The 12252-nt window shown below is 43.1% G+C and overlaps 1 protein-coding gene across 1 annotated transcript in view; it reads right to left on the bottom strand.

Moving 5' to 3' along the window:
- The window catches only part of PDLIM4 (PDZ and LIM domain 4), a 62998-nt gene extending 59398 nt beyond the window's left edge, over positions 1 to 3600 (bottom strand). Inside the window, exon 1 of the mRNA XM_081185667.1 lies at positions 3301 to 3600. Coding sequence (XP_081041793.1) covers positions 3301 to 3393 — 93 coding nt within the window. The 5' untranslated portion in view covers positions 3394 to 3600. The remainder of the gene's footprint in view (positions 1 to 3300) is intronic.
- Positions 3601 to 12252: the final 8652 nt, after the last annotated feature.

The raw sequence follows: 12252 nt of genomic DNA, 5'->3' as shown, positions 1-12252 counted from the left end.
CCGCGGGGATTCGAACCGCTGACCATGCGATTGGCAAGTCCTAGGTGCTGAGGTTTTACCCACAGCGCCACCCGCGTCCCTCTATTACAGTCATACTTCAGGTTAAAGTTGCTTCAGGATGAGCATTTTCAGGTTATGCTCTGCAGAGACCCGGAAGTAATGGAATGCATTACTTCCGGGTTTCGCCGCTCGCGCATGCACAGATGCTCAAAATGATGTCACGCGCATGTGCAGAAGCGGTGAATCGCGACCTGCAAACACGGGTTGCGTTCCACTCTGGATGCGAATGGGGCTCTAGAACAGATCCCGTTCGCATCCAGAGGTACCATTGTATTCTATGGCTCATTCCGTTTCAAAGTGCTCCAAGCTCTGTTGACATCACCTGCTGCTGGTCTTATCACATGAATTTCAATCCTCCAGCACAGTGAAATCACCTTTGTGATAAGTTCAGGTGTCTAAAAGCTTCTTGCTTTGAAGGCCTCCCTTGAGCTTTTCTTCTCATTAGATCTGGCTGAGAGCCAGATCTAATGAGAGAGTTTCCTCCTACCTGAAATTTTCAGCTCTCAGAAATTTCATTCGTGTTCTGTTCCTCTTTTCATCTCATCTTCAGGCCACTATGCTTAGGAACTCACATGTGGCCTCTACAATAAAACTAAGGCATATCCCTGGCACCTATGACCCCCATATTTCTGTAACATTGCAACAGTTCAGTTCAGGGGGCAAAAGTTGGTCAGTGGCTGGCAACTACGGTAGCTCAATAGAAACTCCATATTTAGAAGTACAGAATGCTGGATCCTAGGCAGAAATGATAGATATCCCTCATTACCTCTACATCAGCTTGCAAATTTCCACACCACAGATTTATATGAACCCTGGTCTGGTCTAGCAATTCATGTCTTACTTTTTAGCTTTCTTAATATCTGTGGAAAACTCATTCTGACAGGTATTGCCTAGACTGGCTGTACCTTTTCTTTCTTCTCCCAGCAAGCTCTGTTACATTTCCCCCTTGAAAAATGACAACAAATACATATTCACTGCTTTTAAAATACCATTATGGTAGGCACCAGGAATGGTTTGCAGAAAGAGTCAAACAGGAAATTAATTAGCTGGAGTGGGAGGAGTGCCTGAAGGGTGCTGGTTGAAGGGGGGGGTACTCCTCCCATGCACTTTGCATTTTTATGTAGGAACATAAGTAGAGCCTGATGGATCAGGCCCACCCAGTCCAGCATCCTAGTGTCACAGAGGCCAACCAGATGGCTACAGGAAAGCATGCAAGCAGGCCATTTGGTTTGTGAGTGGTGTATATGTGAACAGGACAAATGTAAGAGCAAAAGAGAAAACTACATCCACCAATTTGCATAGGTCTCTATTTATGTATTTCAAATTTGAACCACTGAAAATATTTATGGCATTTTGAGTTGACATTTGCATCCAAAGCCTATGCAATGTTTACTCAGAAATGTATTTAACTCTGTTTAAAGGGGTTTACTTCCAAGAAAGCGTGTATAGGATTGCAGTCATTGTGTGGCTGGATGGGGGAGAGGGAAAGAATCAGATGCTCTCTAGTATCTAAATATATGGTTTCTGTTAGAGGCATGTTTTGAAGTAGGCACTTCAAAAATTCCAAGAGAGAAGGACATCTTGCCAGTTACTGGGCTCCTGTTGGAAACAGTTTTACTCATTTCTTAAAACCACTGTTTCCCTGTGGTACATTCACTTGCTTAATGAAGCTCAAGAAGTGTACATATATCCATATCTGGGGGAGGGATTTGTGATTTACTGAACTGTGGGCCAAACAGAGGACATTTTTTCATTACAACAAAGTAAAAAAATAAAATAAATGCCATTTTCTGTTCCTGACTAAAGTGTAATGCTGCCTTGGGATAAATAAAATTAAATGGTGAAATAACTATCCCTACCCGTTTTTACATTATACAATGTCAGACCTGCGTTTTTCTGAAACACTTCTAGAAATCAAACATTCTAATCAGTAGGCATTTCAAGCCACCCTTCAATCATTTTCTTTGGGTGGTTAATAGTTAGTATTGGTTATTATTCATACGAGTCCTAAGCTTCATTCATATGAATTATCCTAAGCTTGTTTCTCAGACATTTTAGGACGCTGCCCTGTTGTATACTTAGGACTGTAAGCTGAGGTGATCAGTCCAACCCAACACAAGTTAACTTCATAGCTAAGACCCACGATTGTCAGGAAAACTTACTTCCCAGTCAACATGAATGGGATCAGCTTGTTTAAACCAGATATGAAAGTCATGCACCCCAGGTATAATTTCAGGAGAGCTATTCCTGATAAATAACTGGTCCAAGGATTGCCTTGCCTGCACAGCGCTCGAAAATGCTGAGACCCAAGCAGAAAACAGATAAACAGCAGATAAATCCAATCGCTTCAAAGGCTGGAGGTTCCCTGCTCTGCGCTGACGCGCTGCATTCATTGGTGGGCCAAACACAACACCCAGTCAGACCACTTTGTGCAAACTCTTTCACTTGCTTCCCTGGAACATATCTCAGGCGATCCAGCCCGCTAGTTAGAAGCAGCAGCAGCCCATCGCTGTTAAAGGAGAACATCTTTTTCTGGTCCGCTCAGCACGGTTCCAGGTTCTCCTTCTCCTTTAAATCTAAGTCGCTACCCAGCTTTGCTTAGCACACACTCCGATCCCAAATAATATCCCACTTCTCCACTTCCAGCACCAGAGAGGAAACTCCTGAGTTTTGAAACGAAAGCAGCTGGGCAAAACCAGCCTCCTGCCTCAGCACCCCTGAAGGCGGGTCTTGATCCTGCCTCCTCTGTCGTCTTAAGTTTTCACAAGCCATGCCACCCTCCCGCATCCATCAGCGACGAGCGGAACTCGAGGCGCGCAACAAGTGCCTCTGCGGGGAGCGATGCTCCGCGGAGCGCTTGGCGTCCCTGGAATGCCGCCTTTGTTGCCGTTGCTGCTCCCCGCCGCGACCCAGTTGCCTCAGAGGCTGCGGCGCCCGGGAGGCAAGAAGACGGGGCACCGTCGCCTCCCCCCCCCCCGTCGGTTGAGAGCCCAATGGCGCAAAAGGCTTGCTTGTTTCCCTCGCCTCACGCGCTGCCCAAACTGACAGAGTTCTTCGCCTAGCTGCGCGCAAGTCGTCGCCCCCTCAGAAGGCAGCCCAGCTGAGCCCAACGCGGGTCAGGGCATGGTGACAGCCTCGCGCCGGCCGGTGCCTGAGAGGCTTCTCAAGCCAGCAGCCCGCCCCTTTCCCCCCACACTGAAGAAAACGAAAGGGACGCGCTTTCTCCCTCGGGAGTCTTACCCTGGAAATGGTCAGCGGGGTGCTGAAGTCCTTGCCCCCGACCAGCCGGAAGCCCCACGGCGAAGGGCCGCTCAGAGCCACTGTCTGGGGCATGGCGGGGCGCCTCAGTTGGAGAGAGAAAGCGAGCGAGCGAGAGAGAGAGGCTGAAGCCTGAGGAGGGGAAGCGGCGCCTGCTCCGCTCACTCTCCGCTCGCTTCTCCCAAACTCGGCTGCTTTCTAATCCACTTAAAGCGACTGCTAATCTCCGGTCCGGCCTGACGTCTCTCTGTTTCTCCACCTCGGGGAGAAGAGGAGGAGGAGGCGGAGGAGGCGGGAGAGGAGAGGCGGGGAGAGGCGGGTCGCTTGGCGCGCAGGGCGGTCGGGGCTTCGGAGCCCGACGGGTCGCTCTCAGGTGTCCTCAGGATGATTTCCCGCTCCAAGGAGCCCTGTTGGAGAAGCTGGAGAACTTCTCTCTCTCAGGCTTTCTGCTCAGGGCCCTTCTCTTAGCTGTAGGAGTTAGATAGCAACGCACACAAGCCCTTCCTACCTGTTGTTTTCTCACCAGGGACTAGTGGGTTGCTCACCAGTTCTCGAATTACACAGAAGAAGAAATGAGCAGCCTGGGCTATGTATATAGAACATTTCTTACCTTCTCCTTTCATAGAAAACTTTCCCCAGGGGCCTACAAAAGTGTGATTAAAACTGTCTGCAGGACAGATAAATGCTGGATAAAGCCACCCGAAAGCATACAGTGAAGGAGTGTCAGACTAAAAACATAAAAGAACAGAGCCAGGGAAAATTCTAACGAAAACGGCTTCTAAAATAACTTGGCAAACAGTAGCTCACCTGCTGTCAAGAGAGAGAGAGAGATTATAATAGGGGCTGGGTCCTAAAGCCAAGGTCTAAACCCCACAGGTGTCCCCTTCTGCTTTGCGAATACGTAAAGCACCTCTGCTAAAGGAGATACTTGGATAAAGTAATAAAATCCACAAGCCCCAGCCCCTAACCAGCACCCCCAAATTAGCCATATCATAGACTTCTAAAAACAATAGCGTCACTTCCCCCATGCACAGACCTATTTCTGATTAGTTGTCTACTTGCAAAATAAGGAGTTTTGTGTGACATGCCTTTTCGCCTGCCTCTTGGAATGTAGCATAATTGAAGAAGGTCATGAAAAGTCTATGCCAGTGCACCATGCACATTTTGGCAGGTTGGGAATCACCCTGTCTAGGGCACAGAACCAAAACCCAAAGACATGAAAGGAGATTCCTTAGATGCCCTCTTGTTTCAACCACATGCTGACATTGCATGTGTGGACAGGAGAATTTGCATGCAAACCTGCTCCCTGCAAGCACATAGACTTGTAGGCTTGTCTTCACTGGTGGCTGTTGTGAAAATAATTGATAAGGTGCCAAATGCTCCTGCAACCCAACTCTGTGACCTTTACTTGACCTGGTCTCTGTGCATTCTCAGAGGTAGCATGGCATAAAGAGTCTACCTGGGTTGCAGTTGTGAGAGGCTCTAACAATTCTTTATCTGATCCTTCTTGCAGTCCCAGAGTGTGGAGGAAAGGACATGCTCCCATTAATTTCTCCTTTGCAACAGAATGAGTTACCGGTAATAGAGAAAGCAAAGGCCGAGAGAGAGAGAGAGAGAGAGAGAGAGAGAGAGAGAGAGAGAGAGAGAGAGAGAGAAAGAATAAAATAGAATATGTGATCACCTTCTTCTGAACATTGTCTTGGTGAGTTAAATAATTCCTGGCACCTGTAACTACAATTAGCAGGAATCATGGAAGTAACCTGCATGGAAATTATGGGAAGGAAATACATCAGCATTGCCAGTGAAGTGGAAAACCCCTCATTTTCCAGTAAAGGCAGGAACAGGAAAGTCATTCTTGCAAGGAAGTCTAAACAAACTTGCCTTTGTTTGAAACATGATTCTATGAAAATGGACTCTGAGACACACACACACACACACCACACACACACACACACACACAGAGAGAGAGAGAGAGAGAGAGAGAGAGAGAGAGAGAGAACCCGATATACCAAGAGATCTACTACTGAGAACTTGTTCAGGCACAGGTGTCAAAACTGGACTTTCTTCATATCTGCTCATTTGATTTTTATCAGATTCTGAACACTTTCAGCTTGCTTGTATCAAATGTTTTAATGCAATTTCCAAACATATATAGTCATGCGTTGAGGAACTTCATAATTAGTTTAGGAATTCACATAATTTGGGAATTTCACCTGAACTCCCTCACATTTTCACCCCTGTGATAATGCCCATTGAAATCAGTAGAACTTAAGTTTCCATTGAAATTAACCTGCCATGATCAAACTTGATTTCATTGATTTTAGTGGTTTGATATTCAACCCAATTTCAACTAGTGCATTTACATCAAATTACCTTTTCCAAGAAAATGATGTAAAAAAAAGCAAAAAGCTACTTCCTCATATGTTGTGCTACTTAAGTAAAACAGTGCTTTAAATTGATGCCACTTCATTTTCCATTTCTATCACTCCCCCCCCCCATCTAGAGAGAGGTGCAAGTTTTGTAAAGAAGTGGCTGTGGTCTTGTGGCTAGAATGCAGTAACTTATAAAATTCCCAGCCTCTCCAGCTTTTGTGAGCCACAGTGCCCCACTGGCAATCACATTTCCTTTCATTCCTGAAGTTTTAAAGGCAACTCTGTCATTGACACGAGATAGGGCACAGCATATTATTAGAATAAAACAAAATACTGTAACACAACACTTTAAAAAAGTCCTTACACATAAAATTAACACCATGGATATTTAAAGGCAGCTGCCTTGTAATAAACCTTTCCCAAGTGATATTGCAGTCTGATTGATTGACTGGATTTATAATCTACCCTGTTGTAAAGGCCCATATTGGGTAACAGTATACTAACTATTCTAGCCTACCTTAGGCAAACCTCATTACTAAGATATGATTGCTGAATCAATCACAATAGTACGCCTAGTATTGTCAATGCACATTTCAACATTTTACGTGCAGATTGCCCAAGGGGATTTATTGATTCCATATATCACTGCCACTTGCATGACAGTTCCTATAACCACTGGTTTAGCAATACTGGGACACATGCAGAAATGCAATACTATGCACTGCTTCTCAGTGTATTGAATGAAACCAGCATGAAATGTGCCCACGGATTTGTGATGGCAGGATCTGTAGGAATTGTAATTATGTGGCAGAAGAGACATTGGCAGTTATCATATGTTGCAAGAATTTTGCGTATCCTGAACAGAGAATGCTAAGCGAAATGGACAAGACTATGAGCGGGGGGGTGGGGGTGGGACCCATAGCCATTTACCTCGCAGTAGAATACTGTAGTAAGAAACCTTATACTGAGTCACACCATTGGTTCATCTAGCCCAGTATTGTCTGCAGCAGGGTTTGCCAATCTCTGGGGGCCTGGGGGCACATTTGCAAACTGAAGAAACTCATGGGCAACCACACCCACACTGCAAACAAGCACAAGCCACATCCTATATTATTGGCCTCAATAAATTCTTTATTCAATCCTAGTTTCAGCTGGAAACAAGATAGGACCCTTTGGGCACCTCAGAAGGTCTCTATGAGTGCCTGTGCATCCACAGGCACCAAATTAGCAACCCCTAATCTACACTGATTAGTAGCAGCTTTCCAGAACTGCAGCCAAGATCTTCAGCCTCCCAGGAGATGCTGGGGTTTGAACATACCGTACATCCTGCATAGACTGAGCAGCAGCCTCCCCCAATGATTTCTTTTATGGTAGTAGTTCCTTGTCTATGTCACTCTTTGTATGGGAGTGCAAGTCATTAAAATAAGTAATTGAAGTCTGAGTCCCTTTTGAAAAGTAACACCTGTCTTACTTGAGAAGCATCAACAGAGTGTGAAATGATAGGCTGTTAAAGACTCTACTGAAATATAATTCTCCTTTATTACTAGTTTAGCCCTATTGTGTGCTGCCTCGATGTAGAAACTGCAGGCAAAGCTTACACATTTGCTCATTCATGTTTATATTTGCCATTAAAACAAAATATAGCATTTATTAACAATTCTGACAGCAGATGGGTGTTCCCCCCCCCTCTTGCCTCCCCAGAATTTTGATAAACGCTTGTTTCCCATTCCTCTTTCTACTGCAAGGCTTTCATCTCTTTATCTCAATGCTCCATTCTGGTCTCTTTTAAAGCAAATATCTCCCTTCATCTGTCCACAAAAGGCATGTGTTTAATACAAAGTCCAACTTCATTTACTATTTTTAAGGCGAACTATTTCCATTTGCCACCCACATGTTGAAGTAAAGGTTTTCTTTTTCTCAGGCGAATGGCTGAAGACCAGTCTTAAGCTAGCATTTCCCTCCATTTCCTCTGTTGGTGTTGATTCAGTATGGAAGCTCAAACTGGCAGCTATCATCCTGACAACAAGAATATGTTGCCCCATTGGTGGCACTTCCATATATTCAAAACGTTCCTTCATCAGCATCAGGATTGGAAGTCAGCTATGAAGTCTGAGGCAACACGCTGAGTTCCGAGATGAATCAAGATTAACTGATTTCATAATGTTATGAAAATCACAGCTACATCATTTGGTACATATAATTATAAGTACAGACAGAAAGTCGCTGGCCTTTATATTGCAATTCCGCTCCATCTCCTTAAGCCAACTGTATCATAGTGGGCTGGAGGTAAGTACGGGAACCTATTTTCCCATTTGGCACACTATTCTGGTAGGGTTGCCATATGTCCGGAATTTCCCAGCCATGCTGTTTTGAAGGTGCATGGCTATCATTGTTCCTATACTGTAGTAGCAGGAAAAATAATAAACTTGAAAAAGAAAAGATTCTGAGCACTGTTAAACAGTCCTGTTTCTTCCATACGGATGAAATGATTGCAGCTTCCCAACTGGATCTGTCATATATCCCTTTCATGTTTTCTTTCGCAAGTAGATAGCAACTTCCAAAATTTCAGAGAGCTGTGCTTTCCTATTTAATAAGAAAAATAACAGGCTCTGAAAAGTCATTTTTAAAATGACATCCATCAAGTTCAGCAACATTTGTTATAGTTACTTCACTCAAAGGTTGCAGCTGAATGAGTTTTCTGAAAGAGCTCTTATTGCACTCAGATGTAATGTGGCAGACATGAAACACCAAACTATATTTAATTTTATCTCTTGAGAGTTCAAACAGTCTGCTTGCAAGCCAAAGGGGAAAGGAGAATAGGAGGGGGATATTTTTACAGCCCCGCTGCCTTACGCCTTACCTTTGGGTACAAGAGTGTGATTTTTCTTCTTCCATCGCAATAACAATTTTGTATACTTGTGGTTATTATGTAAGCATCATTAAGGATGATGGAGCATATTTTAATAAGAACACAATTTTCATATTTGAAAAGTTGGAAATATCTTCAAGGGAAGCAGCTGACTACACACAAAAATTAAGCACACACATTTATCAGCTACTTTTATGCTGTTAGTGGTGTTAATATTGCTTTGCTCCATTTAACACTGACACATTTCCCATCAGTGGGAAGCAAGCTGCTATTTCAGTTCATTCAATAGGCAGAACTAGGACTGGAAAATAAAGACATGGTCTGCAGGCCCTTTCAAAGCCAATGGTGTGGAGGCCTAGAGGGAAGGCAACACAGCTCTGGGACATATTCAGAGCAGGAGTGATGACATGGCCACTTGGTCCACCAGGGTAATTAATGGACCCTCCTTGCTCTGATAAGTGAATGAGGTGATAACAAAGCTTTTCATGTTTTTACTGTTGTTTGTAACAGCTTAGTAGAGGATATGGGAATGAGGGAAAGGATCAAGCAGAGGCTGGATACTTTTTCCTGGTTCATGGGAGCAGTTTATTTGGTAATATTTATTTGCTGGTTTCCATTTCTAATTAAAAGCTAATGGCTGCATCTCAGATGGCGGAAGAACTCTCATGAAAACCACAATGTCTTTTATACAAGTTGAACCTATGCAGTCAGAAGTAGGGGTCACGGAGTTCAATGGAATGTATTCCCAGGTAACCATGCACAGGATTTCAGTTTTGCCACATGCGGGATGTGAAGGTAAGTATCTTCAGCGAAATTCTAACATGCCAACCACTACACTAACTAGCTCACTATTATAACTCAGTTCATTATATATTTAAAAAAATTATATCCTTCCCTTCCAAGGGAGCTCAGGGAGGCAAAATAACAAGCAATAAAACAATACAAACCACTTTAAAACTATTCCAATACAGATGGGGGCTGGGAAAGAGCTTTGTTGAAAGCCTTGTTGAAAGAGGAAAGTCTTTGGTAGACACTGAAAAGAAATGGAGATGGTGCCTGCCTGATATTCAATGGAAGGTGCCACAACATAAAAGGCCCAATTCTTACATTGTGTAGAACAGGTCTCCTGCAGTTGCAGGATACAGTCAGCACCAAGAAGAAGGTCTACTAGGCTTGTACATTGAGCACTCTATTTTATGGTAGTGATATGTGGGCAACTTGCACTCACCAGGAGAGACACCACATGCTGTGTGTTAGGAAGATTTCGGGCATCACATGGCAGGACAGAGTCTCAAAGATGTGGGAATGTTCAGGGATGCGGGAGAGGATATATTGTTTGATTATATCCTTTCCAACTTGTGTTAACAAGTTCTACAATTTAGCAGAGTAAAATTCCCCTTTTTAAACTTGCACAGCAGATTATTTGCTCAGGCTCGCTAAAGCCTCTAAAATATGTTTTGTTTAATCTTTATTGATGCGGAGAAAGCATTTGACAACATTTCTTGGATGTTTATGAAGAAAAACTTGAAAGGGATGGGAGTGGGACGGGGGTTTGAAAATGGACTAGAAGCAATCTATTCAGAACAAAAAGCTAAATTGATAGTGAACAATGTGGTATCGGAGGAACTCCAAATTGAAAAAGGGACACGACAGGGGTGCCCTTTATCCCCTCTGTTATTTATTTCTGTTCTGGAGGTACTGCTGAATATGATCAGGGAGGACCAGTTGGTGCAGGGTATAGTGGTCGGAGCGAAACAATACAAACTGAAAGCTTTTGCAGATGACCTAGTCATTACAGTACAGGAGCCAGAATCTAGCACAAAAAGAGTTCTTGAACTTATTTTGGAGTTTGGTCGGGTGGCGGGATTCAAGCTAAACAAACAAAAAACTAAGGTTTTGGCCAAAAATTTGACGCCTACAGAGATAGAGGGGTACCAGAAAGAGACAGAGCTAAGTGTGGTTAAAAAAGTGAAATACCTGGGGGTATCTTTGTCCACCAAAAATTTAAATCTATTCAAAGATAATTATGAAAAATGTTGGTCGGAAATTAAAAAAGACTTGGATATTTGGTCAAGATTGAAACTTACCTTGTCAGGCCGAATCGCAGCTATAAAGATGTGTGTTCTGCCAAAAATGTTATTTTTATTTCAAACCCTCCAGGTCGTGGACAGAATGGAATGTTTCGGAAAATGGCAGAAGGATATATCTAAGTTTGTCTGGCAGGGCAAAAAGCCCCGAATTAAATTCAAAATACTAACTGACTCAAAAGAAAGAGGGGGGTTTGCCCTGCCGGATTTAAGGTTGTACTATGAGGCTGCAGCCTTCTGCTGGCTGAAGGATTGGTTTTTGTTGGAAAACACCGATGTCCTAGATCTGGAAGGGTTTGACAATGTTTATGGTTGGCATGCATACTTGTGGTATGACAAGGCGAAGGTTCATAAATTGTTTAAAAACCATATTGTCAGAAAATCAATTTTTGCCGTCTGGATGAAGTATAAGGACTTATTAGAAAGCAAGACCCCGAGGTGGCTATCACCAGTGGAAGCCAAGATCTCTAAAAAAAGGCCCAATATGGAGGCCTACTGGCCAAAATATTGGGAATTGATTGAAAGAGTTGGAGATAATTGGAAGCTCCAAAGCCAGGACAAACTAAAAAATAAGGTGCGAGATTGGTTACATTATGCTCAAATTCAAGAGGTATTTAAAATGGATAAAAAAGTGGGTTTCCAGTTGGAGAAATCGAAACTGGAGACGGAGTTACTAGAACCAAAGACTAAGGTACTTTCGAGGATGTATGACTTGCTGCTTAAATGGAACACACAGGATGAGACAGTTAAATCTGCTATGATAAAATGGGCACAGGATGTAGGACACAACATTATGTCTGAGGACTGGGAAAGGTTATGGAACACCGGTATGAAATTCACGGCATGTAGTGCCTTGAAAGAGAACATTATGAAAATGGTATACCGGTGGTACATGACCCCAGTCAAGTTGGCTAAAATATATCATCTTTCTGATAATAAGTGTTGGAAATGCAAGGAGGCAGAAGGGACATTCTTTCACCTCTGGTGGACCTGCCCGAAAGTAAAGGCCTTTTGGGAAATGATACATAATGAGCTGAAAAAGGTATTTAGATATACCTTTTCTAAGAAACCAGAGGCCTTTCTTCTGGGCATGGTGGACCGGAAGGTGCCAAAGAAGGATAGAACCTTGTTTATGTATGCAACCACAGCAGCTAGGATTCTTATCGCAAAGTTCTGGAAGACACCAGATTTACCAACACTGGAGGACTGGCAGACGCAGCTGATGGACTACATGGAGTTGGCAGAAATGACTGGCAGAATTCGAGATCTGAGCGAAGAAACAATGGAGGAGGACTGGAAAAAATTTAAGGACTATTTGCAAAAATATCATAAGTTGTTTGAATGTTAAGATTGTGCACGATTAAGAAACGTTATGCTTCTGCAATTTATTTAAGTAAATGATAAAGTAAGTATTGATGGAAAAAAAACGAGACAAATTAGAAACAAAATATTATGTTTATTAAGAGTGTTAAAACTAAATTACAAATTTTCAAAATTGGTAACATAATAAATTTAAAGGTATAATAAGATGGGAAACAAGATAACAAATTGCTGAACTGGCTAGAACAATGAATGCAATGCCGAGAGGATGTGAGGAGGTCCAAAA

Source organism: Podarcis bocagei, assembly GCF_964188305.1.
Source record: "Podarcis bocagei genome assembly, chromosome: 2".
Taxonomy (NCBI): domain Eukaryota; kingdom Metazoa; phylum Chordata; class Lepidosauria; order Squamata; family Lacertidae; genus Podarcis; species Podarcis bocagei.
This window is presented reverse-complemented; position numbering and strand designations above follow the sequence as displayed.